Below are 16,846 nucleotides of genomic sequence, written 5' to 3' on the forward strand. Positions count from 1 at the left end.
CTTTGGACGGCACCTCATCACCCGTCCTTTTCGGTGGTGACCAGTGAACGTTTCTTGAGCTTTTTTGCGAATTTCTTGGCAGAGATACTGGGTGGAGAGTGGTTTGCCATTCCCTTCTACATCTTACAGATGAGGAAACTGAGGCAAACAGGTGTATCTGAGGCTGGATTTGAACTCAGGGAGATGAGTTTCATGAGCTCAGGCCTGGCTCTGTCCACTGAGCTGTCTAGCCTGGCTGCCCCCTTGTTCTTCCTATTCTGACATCTAACCTGGGCTAGAGGGTGGGGATAGTCCACTACCACTTTGTCACTCCAGGTGGCTTGGTGACTACTACATCTCTGTATAAAGGCCATTTGAGGTATTTTGTTTTTATTTCCAGTGTGAATCTTTTCCTTTTCCAACAAAAAAGGATAGAAATGTTTGTAGAACTGTTTCTAAATTGTTTCTTCTGAAGTGATGGGTAAAACTAAAATTCTTTTTTTCAGGTTTTTGTTCTATTGCGGAAAGCGAATCCTTTTGGATATATTGTTTTTGTTCCAAGTACAAGGACTGATAACTTCCTGTGTCCCCCACTGCCCCAAATTGTGATCTCGGTGGTCTGCCCCCTGCCAGAGGCCCCTTGTGAGACTTCACAGGGCCTCTCCTTGAGCCCAGTCCTAGTTTGGCCTCATCATCTCCGGCTGACAGGCCCTGGAGCAGTTCCATCTTACTGGCAGAGTAAGGTTCGGGGACTGAAATGGGGGGGAGGTGCTGAGCAGCAGGAGGGCCCCAGGGTCCGCCATTTTGAATTGTGGAAGAGGCAGTGTGTTGAGTATGCTGGCTAAACGTCAGTCTGACACTCTTTCTGGGAAGGTGTCAGTGGGGGAGGTCTCCCCAGGCTGTGCCCTTAATTAGGGAAGGGCCTGGATCACAGGACCCCACCCACCTCCCTGAAACTGACCAGGGCTCCTGACCCCTCCCTTCAATCTGCTAACTGATACACCTGACCCCTGGTCTTGGGGGGCCCTGCCTGCCCAGCTGTCAGGTATTGTGGTGGGGGTGGAGGGCTTTGGACAGCTCCTCCTCATCTGTCCTCTTGTTTGGGGTTCGGTGGTGACCAATGCACTGTTCCTGAGCTTTTTTGGGGTCTTATTGGCAGAGATACTGGGTGGAGAGTGGTTTGCCATTCCCTTCTACATCTTACAGATGAGGAAACTGAGGCAAACAGGTGTATCTGAGGCTGGATTTGAACTCAGGGAGATGATCTTCATGAGCTCAGGCCCAGCTCTGTCCACTGAGACATCTACCTAGCTGCCCCCTTGTTCTTCCTATTCTGACTTCTAACCTGGGGTGGGGTTGCAGACAGCCCACTTGGTCCACCTCGTCACTCCAGGTAGCTTGGTGACTATTACACCTCTGTACAAAGGCAATTTGAGGGCTTTTGGGTTTTTTTTCCAGTGTGAATCTTTGTAGAACTGTTTATAAATTGTTTCTTGTGAAGTAATGGGTAAAATTAATTTTTTTTCCAGGTTTAATTCTAGTGCAGGAAATGAATATTTTTGGATATATTATTTGTATTAAAAAATCTGGTGTTGACGGTTTCTAGTATCCATTAAAGAAAACTACTTGTTATTTTGGAAGGTGAGAGCTACAAATCCTTATTCTTACTTTGATAACTAAGGAGATGTCATAGCAAAACAGGAATGTTGCTGAGGGGCCAGCACTTAGCTTTGCCCCTTCTTTGAAATTTCCTTTTTTATTTCTGCCTTGTTCTTTTTTAGTTCATTCTCTGCCCCCCACCCCCATGGTTGATCCTCTCTTACACTGTAAAGAAGTTTTGACATTAAAAATCTTGACAAAACTATAATTTTTTTTAAACTGAGAAATTAAGCCTAAACTTTCCCTCCTTTGTTGGAAATGTGCCAAACATACACTGGTGTTGGCAGAGACTGAAATATTTGATGCATTTTCTAAACCTTAGTATAATATCCCTAAAGGGAATTAAAAGTGTTTGCATGTGTTCATTAGAATCATGTCCTAAATCTTGAATATGTGCAACTGCCCAGCCTAACTAAGCAACCCTGCGCTTTATTCAATTGAATTCAAGGCCCAGAGAACACTTGTCTGGTGAAAGGAAACCAGAGGACCTGCTTGTCACAAATCCCTCTGCTGTGTGGGAGAGAGGAAGCCCTTCACTGTTTTTTAGTGGAATTTAGTTGGATCAAAATTATTCCCACTTTCAACTAAGGTGACACAATTCTCCATGCAGCCCCCTGGCTTTGGAAAAGACAGGCTAGGGCACCCACGAAGCAATAGGAGTGTGCTTTCTAGTTGGCTATGGAATTTAAAATCAAGAGTAATCATTTTTTGCTAGCTCATCCTTTATTCACAGAATACCACCCTGGTTGCTTTTGCTTTTAATTTTAAGATAGATCAAACTAAGATAATTTCCTGATGTAAGGGAGAAATTTTGTTGCTCAGGGAAGTACTTTGTTTACCCCATGATGACAGGTGGTGGGAATAGCAAACTATGATTTTTTTTTTACTCCATTGACAGAACTTTGATGATAGCTAGCATTTTTATATTACCTATTACAAATCAGGCACCACACAAGATATCTTGCTTGACAGATGTATCATGTATGCCCATTTTATAATTGAGGAAATTTGGAGGCAGAGACAGAAGGGTTAAAGTGACTTAGTGTTTTGAGTCCCTATTAAATTTTGAAGGGTCTTCCTGGCTCCAGGCTAACACTGTTCCACCTAGAGAACCCTAATTCTGAAATCACATTTATGAGATAATTTTGAAAGTACTAGGGAAAGAATTGAACCAATCTTTGACACTGATAGTGATAAAAGTAACTTTATAGCAATCCCTTAAAAGTTGATATTTTATAACCAACTTTATAACATTATAACATATTAGCTTAGACACACACATAAACCCTCTGCCAAGTTTGAGTGAAAAAAACGGGAAGAAACTAGGTTCCCTAAATAAAGGCACTCTGTGGCCTCAAGTTTTCCTAGGCAACTTTGGGGGGAGGACTCCCCTTTAGTAGCAGAGTGTGCCAATATATTAGTGTTTTTTTTTTATTTTGGTGTAGTACTAGTCCCTTGTTTGCCTTAGATATTGCCAGTTTCTTAGCCAACATTTTTATAGCTTTGTAAAAAAAACAAAAATTCTAGTCCTACTTAACTAACCAGTCCATTCTCAAGATCAACAGGGAGTGAGTGTTAAGGAGGCAGAATTCTAATTTCCTGGAATGACAATGAAGGTTGTTTCTCCCAATTTTTAACTGCTTCTGCTTTGAAAGCTTGCTTTGGGGTGCCCAATAGCATTTAGCACAGAGCCTGGCACACAGTAGGTGATAGGCATTTGATAAATAAATGGTGGTTATTTAAATACTACTCACATAAAAGAATGAACGGCTTTTTCATTTTTAAAAGATATTTTCATTCTACCATTTAGTGTGAAGGGATATCAAATAGTAATATCAAAACTTGTGTCAAAATTAGCTTTTTTTCTGAAATTCTTATAAGTAAAACATTCTTTTAAAATTGAATTAAGAGATACTGAATGTGATATTCAGCTTCAGCTTCCAATAGTACCCAAGCAGCAATGCAAGATTGAATTTGATCTACAACTTAAGGAGGCAAGTATGGTTTGACCGGAGTTTCATTTTGCTTCTTATATACATTTTAGCTTTATTTACTAAAATTGTCTCATTTTAGGCCATACTGACTAATTTAAATTCTACAATTCCAATTATGTTAAATGGATCTACCTTTTGTCATCCGATAAATCTTGAACACGGAGATTTAATTACTATAATTGATCGGTCATTCAGGTAGGTGAAATTGGCAAGATCTTTCTCTCTCTCCCTTCTCCCTCTCTTTCTCTCTATCACACACACACACACACACACACACACTACACACAGAGCATCTATCATAGCAGTTATAGTGTTAATTTCATAATTACCTGTTTCAGACATTTTTATTAACTTTGTTACTAAGATAAGGAGAATTATCTATCTAGATGAACATATATTTATTAAATTTTTTAAAGAGACAATAAATAAAGAGTACATTGGAGGGCAAACCAAGCCCCTCATTGACAAGGAGAAACTTTTCTTGAATAGGACCTCAAAGAGAAGAATGTATTCAGATTTGAATCAGAACCTTTTTCAAGGTGGCATGTGTTCATAATGGGTCAGCGAAACTGGTCTCCAATTAATTGGCTTGTGGTTAATCAAAGTTGTATTTCATTTGGCGTCAGTGTTTGTTCTGTAGTTGGTCCAGACTTATGATTTAGCATCATGTTTAGAAACTTCCCTCTTCCAATGCTGGGTGTGCTGCTGCTGTGCAGATCATCTGGTGCAATTACAGTCTAAAGAGATGTACTGATGACACTGAGAAGGAAAGGAATGGGACACACTTAAGTGGGCAAGTAGGGCCCACTCTCAAAACCAGTTTTCCTCCTCTCTTGTCTTAGCTATAGTGACCTATTTTCGCTATCTGTCATGCAAAAGATTTTTAAAGCAGTAATTATTTAATTTACCAATTTGGATTGTGATTTGTTGTGTTACTGACCTGACCTACAAAGAGATCTCTCCTTTCCATTCTTACAAACTAGTTTAAACCTTACATCTTATAAGTTGAAGACCTTTCCTGTCTTTAAATTGCACCATTCCTACCAAACATCCCTCCAAACACACACACACACACACACACACCCCCTGCCATCAAATGATTGTTCTCCTTACTTTGCTGTTCCTTAAACAAGACATACACTTGACTTTTTAAGCATTTATCTTAGCTGTCCTTCTCTCCCTCTGGGCCCCCTCAAATGCCTGGAACACTCCCACTCCCTCCTTCTCATCTTCACCTCCTGGCTTTTCCTCGGCTTTCTTCAGGTCTCAGTTAACATCCCATCTTTGGCAAAGAAGCCTGGCTGCCTCCTTTCTTCACAAAATCAGGGCCATAATCATGAATTCCTTTATTAAATAGGAAATCAAATATATGCCTTTGAATTCTAGAAGGAAAGAAAAAGCCAAGTATAATTAATTATTCTTTTAGTATGAAAACCGGGTGCTAATTTTTAAGCTAATAATTTTATATGCATGTGCCAATATTGGTATAATTATTTTATATTATATATGTACATCATTAGGTAATTAGCTTGGTTGCCAGATATTGAATACAACATTTTAAAATCATTATTTTAAAACCATCTTACCTTACCTTTAACCCTCTTCAGATTTGAATATAAATACGACTTTCAAAGCGAAAGACAGCTAAGAAGGCCTTCAGAAACAAAAAACAAAGAGGTAAGAGTTATGAAAGTATAATATTTTTCTATTTTGACATTGTAGAGGTCTTCCAATAATTCTTCTGGGCTTTTTATGTCTAATTTTGCTCAGTCAGTGATGGGCTTGATAGTTTTAATTCTGTTGCTAACACTTAGAATCAATTCATGATTTTAACACTGACATTTGTAAAAAGATTTAGACATTAATCAGATATTTTCTTGGCCATCTTTTTGAAGCCTTAGGTTGTTTCTTATAAGGTGGACCCTACTTGATCGATGCAAAAATAAGTTGAATAAAAACTCATGTAGACTATGATGCATGTTGTAAGCAATCAGAACAATGTATATGTACCTTGAGATTCAAAGAATTTTACAACAAAGTTGTAACAGTTTACTTATTCATTAAAATAATGGGTGTTTAGCTTTATCATGGGAATTAACTTGATAAGGGGCATGGGTAGGGAGGGGCATGGTATCTTTATAATAATCGTATTCTCCTTATAGTCTACAAAGTACATGTAAACATTAATAAACACCTGTACCTCTACCGATTCATAGGTGATACCAACTCCATCCCGAAGTACCTCAGTTTTGGGCTCTGGTCAGTAACTGTTTCCTTGTTTATGTTTTTTTTTTTTTGGAGGGGGCAACAACAGTAGAACCTTGTTCAGCAGGTTAGAACTGAAAGTAAATGAAGGAAAAAAACAGATTAAATTCCAAATAATACTTAACATTTTGGCCTGGAGCCAGATAATAGGGTTAGGATAGGGGAGGGGATGGGGGTGGTTAGAGGTTAGAGAGAAGAGGTTAGAGAGAGGCTTAGCTAATCTTGTTAGGATCATTTTGTACAAGGATATGAGCTAACATACTTTAGCATATAGAGTATATAGGGAAAGGGGTCGGGGGAGGGACAAGATTTGGTTTGGGAGAGAGGCAATAATTAGGATTTTATAATGGGTTTTGTTTGTTGGTTTTTTAGTGAAGCTGCTTCATTTGCAGCTAGCCTAGTTGTGAAACTATACAGGGTCCTCAACAGTGTTTACATGTTTTTCTCTTGGAAAATGAAACATTTACTGAGAATTCATACTATTTATATAAATGTTGTATGTGCAATTGTGCTAAGAAGTGTATAAGAAGGACCTCCAATATAAACAGAAAATTAATTCTTAACTTAGGCTATTGTTATATAATACAGTCTACATGTTATATATGAACCTGTTTGGGGGAAACAAGACTAAATTTATAGGGGATAGAGAGAGGGAGGGTTTTTTGATTGTTGTTTTTAAAAATTCATTTATAGACAGACTTAAAAAAACAATAATTTGAGGGAGGTTTTTCATTTTACTTTCAAGTATTCAATTACTAATTAATTGTTAATACAATTGACTAATTACTAGTAGTAATATATTTCAAGAAGATATTTTCAAGCCTTCTCGTATGTGTTGTTTTGTTTTTTTTGAATACAGATATAGACCAGGTGTCTTTCAGAAACATTGCTATTAAATGTACTGAAGAAAATAGTGTAAGACCAAATACATCTAAAAAACATGCTGATGTTGGTTTTGATAATCCACAGGGATAATGCTAACTTTAGAAACCAAAGAATTGACAGAAGGTGCCACAGACCTCCTTGAAAAAACTGTCTCCACCCATGTAGCAGCTGAAGGTGGTAGAGGAGATCAGAGTCTTTTTTCGACTCCCAAACATCCCGGGACGAATGAAGACATTTTACCTCCTTTTAGTGAACTTTTGGGCCTGATGCAAGATGCCTCGGATGCCCAGAGCCAACCAACTGTCGATCTGCATGACAGCCATAGAAAACCAGGGCCCTCAAGTAGGAATGATGCAGAGTGGGAAGTACAGCTTTTTCAATTGCCCCACTCCAGCACCTTGTGGGGCAGCACCATAAGGTGTGTCACCGTCTCCAATGGGTCCGACGATAACAGCAGTGATGGTGAAAAAGAAACTGAGGACCCCTTCTGGAGCATCCCTTTGTTACAGTGGGATGAAAATTTCCTTCATAAAGAAGACCAGCAATCACAGCAACTGAACACGCCCTCAAAATGGAAGAAGAGCGAAGAATGACCCACTGAGAATTCAGGGAAATATAGTAAGGGCTGCAGGAAAGAGGACAAAAGGAGGAGGCCAGCCCCTGGGTGGCCCCTGGTGGATGCCCAAAGTCAACCCTCTTTTCACACACTTCGGTCCCAAACCAAGAGGCCCGACATGTGCTTCTTGGGGAGTGGTGGCCATGGCCTACTGCTGCCCAAACTCAAGAGAGAGGATTCACTTGTTGAGAAGCCTGTTCTCAAAGACAGCAGCATTAACTCCTCTACAGATACCACAAAGCAGCCATCAACATTTCTTCCAAAAGTAGCTGATGATGATGAAACCTCTAACAAATCGTTAGATGAGGATGACATTGACGAGATACCTCATTGTGTATCACCTGATATCAGTGAGTTTGATATCAGCGATTTTGTGGATTCTTCTTCTGATTCAGGTACTCACAAACTGGGTAAATCTTCATTTCTAAAGAGATTTTACATTTCTGCCATTTGTGTGTAGTAGTCTGTGTAATCTACATTTAAACATGTTTATAAGATACATTTAGTTTGGGCTCTTATTTTGTAGCCAAAGGGAGTTTTTCTGATGCAAGTTGATCAGCTCACTTCCTTCCCTCTCAAAATTATTGATTGCCTATCTCCTCAACAGATCCAGATAATGAAAAGTTAAATTTTTAGGGTCACTGATAACTGATAACCCATCCAAAGACGCCATCAGGAGGAGGATATTGGAAAGGCAACACTTAATTGTTTTGCTCCCAAAGCCCCCTCGACATATTTTAACAGTGCTTTCCAGGAGTGATTGAGAGTTGGATTCTAGGCAACTCAGAACATCCTCTTGAGAAGTCTTTGTAAAGCTCCTTCACATTCCAATTTGTTTCGAGCTATAATGTGTGTGTATTCATATCTTTTTGTTGTATTCAGCATGTGGAGCTAAGTACATTAAACAAACCTATATATACATACATATATATATACATATATATATATATATACATATATATGTATGTATATATATATATATATATATATATATAGTGTATACAAATATACATATACTTTTTTTTTAAAGATAATGTTACTGAAAATAATGAACCATGTGAAAAAAGGAGGAGAGTTTCTTTTGGAGCCCTTCTGAGACGTGAAATATTTGATGAAAATTTACCTCCCAATGCACCTCTTGAAAAAGGAGGAAGCCCAGAGACGAGAAAAAGCTCATCTGGAACCTGTGTCCGAGAAAGTCAATAATGAAGGTACAATATTTTAGACAAGCATTTAATCTGTCTATAGTTTAAATTATGCATTTCTCTATGATCCATACCCTTACTGCATTTTTAACAAGTAGTGATATATATATATATTATTCTATCTTCAAAAATGATTTCCTATTGAATATCTTTTTAAATGGAGAGAGTTCAGTTATTTATTGTTATATTGGCTTCTCACACACTCGTGACTCAAGGTATTCCAGCATATAAAGGGAGCATCAGGTCTTGATATATAGAACATATGTGAACAGGCCTGAGTGGCCTGAGCTTCTCTAGGTCTGCTACGGTTATTGCAGTGTTTAAAAAAAGGCTGAGTCATAAAATCTCATTTCACATTTGCCATCATACATAGTATGTGATTCACAAAATAAGCAAAACCTTTTTTTGCCCATTATACACTCTGACTTAATCAGACCCTAAACTTGCAAGACCTCGGAGCATCAAAGGGAGGTGACGTGTACCTTGTAGGGCCCTCAGACTCTAAACATATTCAGCTTCTGCTTTGTGCTGCTGCTATTAGTTTTATACTTAAGGGCAAGTAATATAGTCCCTATTTCCTAGGGTCATTGGGAAAAGAGAAAGTTCTTTGCTAACCTGACAAGCGCTGCTAGGTAAATAAATGAATCCTTTGCCAAGCAACGCTCCCAATGGTATGCCCCTGTAATTATGGTTGCTGCCACTGGGTGGTGGTAGACAGTTAATCTGAAGCACTGAGCTCTGGTAATGATGGAAAACTCCATTCCAGCTTTTTCAGCTGACAGCAGGGGTCCCATCTACAGCAAACCAGTGAACTTGCCAGCATTCCTAACAAGTGGCCAGACAGGCTTTGTTCGAGGACCTCGTCTTCCTCCAATTGCCTTGGGGAAGCAATCCTTTCCAACTTTGGGGTATCATAGCTCTCATTGCTAGGAAGGCAAGGCCTAAACTAATGTGCTCCGGACCGATGGTGGCTGCCATCGTTGTGATAAAGAGACATACGTGTGGTTATATACATCTCACTGCTAACTGGCAGCTGGCGGAGACTTTTGTCCCCAAAGCTCACCTGAGCCTCAAGGGGTACCTTTGCAGAGATAGTCTCTGTAGGATTAGCCCTCAAAGGGTTGTTGTCAGACTCCAGTGAAATGTCTGTCACAGGCTTTTGATGCACCTTGGGAAAATTCAGTTATTTATTTAGGGAACCGTATAGCAGATCTTGTCATTTATAAATTGTATAAAAATGTCCATTTCAGCAGACACATTCTAAACCACCAGAAAAAGAGCCTTCTAACAGTTTACTGGAAGGCATACCATGTACAAAAGACCCATCACAAGAGCTTCCAGCCACTCATCATCTTCAGAAGAAGTCTGCTCTGGGCAGGGATAATACAACCCTTTCAAAATTACTCAATGAGAGAGTAACATCTATTCCCGAAATCCAGACCATCCAGCCCCACAAAATCGTGAGCACACCATCGCGCCTGAGGAGATCCTCCTCTGGAAGAAGCCAGTTTGAAATGCTACAGATGATTTACGCCAAGAAGAGAAGCGGTGCATCAAAAGCCAATCTCATGGGTATTTGAGCAAGGAATAATTTTAAGATGGTTTTTACAGGCAGGGGGCAGGCAGTCCCCTGGCTTCAAAGAGCTTAAGAGGTACAGTCTACCAACACAGGGAACAGATGTAGGAGGAACAGTAAGAAGGCCAGTATATGGCTGGATCAGACAGTGCAGAGCTGTTATGCTGGGCTAGAGTTAAAAGGTGTAAATACAACAAGGCTGGAAAAGTTAGTAATCTCATGGGAGTGACAGAAAGCTACTTAGAGTTTGTCAAGAATAGCATGAAGGAGTTGAGACATGATGGGGAAGACTCGTGTGCTGGGTTTAGCAAAAATCACTTTGGCAACTGCTGTAGGAAAGAGAAATTAAAATGAGGGAAAACAGAAATTAGGCACCTGTTACAAATCAGTTTGCAGTGAGAGTGTGGGGCAGGGGGAGCTTTTAGATACAGTCAGTACCTGGAGGTATTTGCGAGTCAAGAGAAAAGAGGAGTTGACTGGATAGATGTGGAGAGAAGAGATAAATGGCAAGATTTGGCTGGATGTATCCAGGTAGAAAGTAGGGGAGAGAATGCCCTGAAGTTAGTTGGGTGACTAGAAATAGGGAAGATATCAGTGTTTAGGGAGGTTTGGTTTTCTCTTTGTTCCAAAACATGTTCATTTATCTTCTGTTTGAATGAATTTTATTTTTATTAATTGTTTGTTACTTAACAGTTGTACACTCTTGGGCAGATGTGGTGAGATTAGGTACTAAAAAAACCCACAAGCACACATTGTTATAAAACATGGTCTTGAGAGAATAATAATAAAACAGCAGAAGAGATTAACCCACAAGGTCAAGGTACATTACAGAAATGTGGAGATCATTTTTACATGTGTGTGTGCGTTATACATATACATAATATATGTGTGTGTATATACATATATATCATATGTATTACACATTTACACTTGTGTACTTATGAATGTCATCTGAGCAAACATTAAGAAATACTGAAATTATTTTTGGAAATGTTTCTTTTTACTTTACAGAAGAAGCCTGCAAACCATGCACAGAATCACTTTAGCACAGGCCACGCCAACTCTTCCTGCACCATAGTGACTGGGAGAGCTCATACTGAAAAAGTGACCGTACCTATATGGCCCTGTAGGATGCTGAACAACTTTGTTAAAAAACCTAAGATAGATGTGAATGAGGATTTAACAGGTGAAAAAGTGTGCACAGAAGGCCATGAGAATGTCATGTAGGCAGGCATATTGAGACTGCCTGCCAAAATGTGTTTGTAAAAGCACAATTTTAAAAGAGCTGATAGAAATGCTCCCCAACTCCTGCAGAAGGGGGAGCACACATTCTTTGGAGGTCCTGGCCAATTGTTGTAATCGGGTCTGGTGGGATAGCTTATCTTTTCAGCTACAAACAAACTAGCCCCATGATAACTCTCAGTTGGCATAGTTACGCCTCTGGGCAGGGCTAGGCTCTATCTTGTGGTTTGTGGTCAGGGGAAGAATAAAGGTGGTTGTGACTCAGTAGAACAAGAGAAGCAGACAGACTGGCCTAAATGCCAGTCAAGAAGAACTGAAAGCCAGTGGAAGGAAGCAGGAAAGGAGAGTTGAGTTTGCAGCCTAGGTTTGGGGCCTTGGACTTTGAAAAGAAATCATTATGCATAATGAGCAGAGGGAGTCTGTTGCATTGTTTGAAGTAGGTATGAGAGTCAAGAGTTTGCATCTAGACTGATTGGGTGCCCTGGACTTTGAGAAGAGATCTCTTTATGAATAGAATGGAAACTCCGTCACATTATTTTCTTGTTGGAAGAGGGTGGAATATGACTTTTTTACATTTTTAAAAAATATATATCTGTAATATATACAGTACATACACATATATTATATTCTATGTGTTTAATATATACATTAATGTTCCTTATTTTCTTCATTAATAGAATTAGTAGACATGTTTGAAACCCCTATCAAACACAAAACTGCAAACATGTCTCCTGAGATTGGTACAACTTCATATAACTCTTCAGGAGATGAAGACTCTTTAGAACATAGATCAGGTAATGACTTTAGTGGTTAGTTTTCCTTTTTTTCTTCTTCTGTGAAACTTTGGAATGGCAAGTTAGGATTTGTATTTGTAGCCCCATGTCAAATATAAGCCCTTGCCACACCAGTAGAGGTTTCATGAGTTGCAAAACTAACCTTCAACCGAAGGGCTGGGCCCTCACTGAATCACAATGACATGACCCATCCCTGTAGGATTTTTACTTTTTGATGAATAAGGAGAGCTAACATCTAAACGTAGTTTAGACATTCTTGTGATACAACAATTTGAAAATTTCTTATAAGTTATATTTAGCAACTATACAAAGAATCTTCGACTCTTCAATCTCACCTCAGTCCTATCTAATCAATTGCAAGTCTTGTCAGTTCTCTCTCCAAGAATAAAAGGGATTTATCCCTCTTTTCCTACTAACATGGCCAACACTCTACTTTCAGGCCCTAGTTGCCTCTAGCCCTTAACTGTTAAAACAGCTTCCTAATTGGCCTCCTCTCCACAATCCTTCCCTTCACACAGTTTTCAAAGTTATTTTCCTAAAGTGCAGATCTAACCCATAGTAATTAGTATGCCCCAGAATCTTTAGTTGGCTTCCTCCTCCTTTAGGATTAAACGCAAACTCCCAAAACCCACTTTATTTCATATTGCTCTCCTTCATGTACTCTGTATTCCAACCAAACTAGCTATACTTAAAGTTACGTATGTCTATGTATTATATTTACATGTAATGCAACAATATATAGATAGATAGATAGATATCTATACCTACATATATTATATATACATACACATATATATATATTTAACCTGGATAGGCATAGATTTGCATCATCTAACTAAATATTATCATTGGCCAGGAAAACACAAGACTACAAAACATAATTGGGGTAGACCTTTAATTCATAAAGAAGAATTAGTCCCTAGATTGGTGAGCGGAGGCATAGTCTTTGTTTCGTAATTATCTTTATTCTGTCATTTATTACAGCAGAGAGATTGATACCTCCTATTCCCAACACAACGAAACAGCTATATGGCCAGAGCATTATATGCAGCCATTCCCCAAGAAATCGGCGGCAATGGGTAGACAGTGATGAAATAATTAAAACCCTAAAGGAGATCTCTGAAATAAGAAGTGATGAAATAACAAAGATTGCACTTCGAGGAGTCAATGTAGACCCCAAAATATTAACACCGAATTCAAAAAAGGTAAAGACCTGTACATCAAAGGAAAATGTATCAACACCATATCTCAGCAGAATTAAAACACCACAAATAGATCAAAATTTTACATATATGGAAGAAAAATTTGAAAGTGGAAATGTAAACGGGGCTAAACCAAAAATAGCTAGGGAATTTGTGAAGCCCAGCACGACAAGTACAGCAGAACATCATCCAGTAATAACATCAGCTACAGCTACACATATAACACCAAATTCACGGGCCAGCACTGTTAACATCAAAGGAGGGGAAAGAGAAAAAGGAAACGCAATAGATATAGACCTAAGGAATCAAAAAACAAAATTGTCAGGTCAGTTAGTCACCAAATCAAATAAAGAGCCACCTGTCACTGACCAGCCAACAAGAATCATAAAGCAATCAAGAATTTCATCAGAAAATGAAGAGTACTCTCCGACAGGAGCCTATAAAAGAAGTCTAAAGCCAAGTATTGTGTCTCTAGATGTGCAGGCTGCCCTAGGAACTGTAACACCAGGAGGCATAAAGAAAGTAATAAGAACCCCGAAGGGAAAAACAAAAACAAAAGACCTAATTGTCATCAGAGTGCCTACGGCAACTACAACAGAACTAAAAGAAGACCAAGAAAACAAAGTGGCAGAGTCTGCTGTGGATGATGCAAATTCAGTTCAGGAAAATCTTGGGACAACCTGAGCTGAAGTCCAAAAGAAGCTGATGAGGACAGTAGAGCAGCAAACTGAGGCAGAGGATCTCCCCGAGCAGGTGATGAAGACTCCTAAACGAAAATATGGCTCCGTCAAGCATCTGACAACAGTGGTCAAGAGACTGATGAGAACTCCTAAGGACAAGGTAGAAGCAGGGGAGGAGGAGGTGGGCGGCAATGAAAGACTGATGACTCCTCCAGAGGAAAAAAGCAACCGAAATATGAAGCCTCTTAAGGAGAAAGGGCCAGAAAGGACGACTATTCCAAAGCAAATTCAATCCAAAAACATGAACAAGTCCCTCCTAATAAAAATAGATGAGAAATATGGATCAGTAGAAGATCTGACTTTGACCAGGAGACTGGACGGCCTAGGCAAACTTAGAAGAAAACCGAAGGAAGCAGAAAAACTTACAGATCTTCCTAAGGAAACATCAAAACTAGTGCAAAACTTAACAAATTTTAGAAGAGTTTTGAAAATGTCAAAAGTAAAACCAGCAGAAGATCTAATGGGAAGCAAACCAACCGATGGAGAGGGCTAGACCGAAAATTGATACTGATGAAAAAACAAAAGTTAGTGGTTCGGTTAGTGAAATAAGATCTGACACAGAACAAAATGAACAAAAGCCCCTGAAGGTCTTAAATGGGTTAAAATTGAAACAAAGAATTGTGAATAAAGGAATGATGGTGTTGTGTTCTAGGAATAAAAATAAAATATTTCCTACTGAATCGGACAAAATATTCCCCAATAGTGAAAAAGTACCTTGGAAAAATTTCCCATGGATTTTAAAAGGTCAAAAGAAAATATTGCATCCTAGAAATAGAAATAAAAGTATTGAGGAATAGCATTTGGGTTTATCCAGTAAAATAGAGGAGTTACACACAGAAAATGACAAAAAATATATCAAGAGTTTTCAGGGGAAGATGACTGTGACTGAAGATGGACTGGCTTCAAGAACAAGAAGCAAAACCAAAATTTTTAAGGAAAGCCAAATTTGAGAAAGAAGTTATGCATAGAGAGTAAGGAAAAGACACCACCTGAGTGTCCACAGTTCATGAAAAGATAGCAGTACAATTAAGTCTGCCAAGGAATCACAAGAGCCTAATTTAGGTTTATCAACTGAATTATGTAAGACAGGGAATGAGGAGAAACTGGAAGATGCAAGTCCCAATACAGGGATGATACTTTCAAAAACTAGAGGCAAAAATAAAATAGATACAGAAAGAAACAGACTGCACAAGAGCTTCCAGAGAAGTTTATGTCATCAAGATCTCCAAGTCAAAACAAAATGGAAACACAAGAGAGTATATGTATGGAGTGTCAAGGGAGGAGTCTCCCAGAGAAGAAAGCAAACCAAAAAGCAGTGAGTCCATGTCACGGGTCTTCATGATCTAGAAGTAGGGGCATAGATTACTCTATGCTGCCAGGGTTGCACCTGAGATAAACCTCAAAAAAGGAAAAAAGCCTGCAATGTCCAGAAGATTGGATTAAGGGCTAGCAGTAAAAATAAAAAGGATACAGGACTGAAAGATCTAATCCTCTATCACCACCCACAAATGATATAGAAAAAGATGACACATGCATGGGTCTTTGCCCGGATATCTTTAAAAGTTCATTGGTACCTGAAGGAATTTTATGTTTAACTAGAAAGAGAAAAAAAGAACCACAAGACATTTATCGGATACCTAGTCCAACAAAGATTGTTGAAAAGCAGCTTCCAAGCCTGGAAAATAAAGCTGAGGATAGAGTGGAAGAATCCTTTAGAATTGGAAGCCTAAATGAAACTGAGGAAAGAACTCTATATTTCTCTTTTGCTTAGGGCGATGGAGATAGCTTGCGCTGAGAACAAAGATGGAGATATGACTGAAGACTGGGTACATTGAAGGTCTAAAGCGAGAAGCAGCAGCAATACAGAATGGATAGGATTTAATCTTTTGTCAAAGGACATCTTAGCTTTGGGTAAGATTAGAAAAGAAAATATTCTTCAGATTTTTCCTGACAAGAAACACAAGACATGAGAAAGGGGGCGATACAGATCTGCAAAGATCTGCTAATCTTAGCAAACATGACCAGTCCACCACAGCAAGAGAATCAACCCCAGAAAAAGTCTCAAATTTGAAGAAAACTTTTTACAGCACTCTTTTGAGAAAGAGAAGAAAATCAAAGACACCTAGTAGCAAACTGTCAGAGCCAACTGATGTTGAAAAGTATAGCCCAGAGAGTCTTCTAAAATCTGTCCCACAGGCAAGTGACAATTTAAAAGTGGTTTTATCTCCTCAAGAAACCCAGTCAGAGCCTTCTTTGCTTAGAGAAGGAAGCAGCAGTGCGATGTTAGAAAATAACAAAAACCAGACTCAAGAAAATAATGCTGCGGAATCCACAAAATTAAGTAATGACCAGGAATTTTGGAACTCAGGGAAAAGAGGAAAACACAACTTAAGGAGAGCAAACCAGCTAACCACAAGTTCAAAATAGGTATGATGTCATATTTTATGATGTTTCTTTTTAATGGGCATATCACATTTTTTGCTAAATTTCTCAAAGGTTTAGGTTCAACTCTCAGTATTATATAAGATAAGCTAAAAACCATTTACATGACTTTGGAATGAGGTAATGTGTGTTTGCTATCTAAGGCAATTTAAATAAAATATCAAGTGAAACCCTTTCTTCTATACCAATCTTTACCTTATTCTGTGCTGGTAACACATATATGGTCCACTTTTCCAGAACAGATGAA

General features: G+C 38.8%; 1 protein-coding gene across 1 annotated transcript; it reads left to right on the plus strand.

Annotated features, from left to right (window-relative positions):
- Positions 1–1,528: 1,528 nt before the first annotated feature.
- LOC110213552 (proliferation marker protein Ki-67-like) lies at positions 1,529–16,846 on the plus strand. The gene is given in 14 exon segments (XM_078155668.1): positions 1,529–1,620; positions 3,548–3,632; positions 3,712–3,827; positions 5,240–5,309; positions 5,849–5,891; positions 6,867–7,808; positions 8,423–8,601; positions 9,854–10,175; positions 10,873–10,919; positions 10,922–10,993; positions 11,194–11,365; positions 12,099–12,215; positions 12,821–12,879; positions 13,139–16,846. Coding segments are annotated over 14 exon segments (3,828 nt in total). The 3' UTR covers positions 14,651–16,846.

The sequence above is a fragment of the Phascolarctos cinereus genome, unplaced genomic scaffold, assembly GCF_003287225.1.
Source record: "Phascolarctos cinereus isolate Bilbo 61053 unplaced genomic scaffold, phaCin_HiC Scaffold_5;HRSCAF=322, whole genome shotgun sequence".
NCBI lineage: Eukaryota > Metazoa > Chordata > Mammalia > Diprotodontia > Phascolarctidae > Phascolarctos > Phascolarctos cinereus.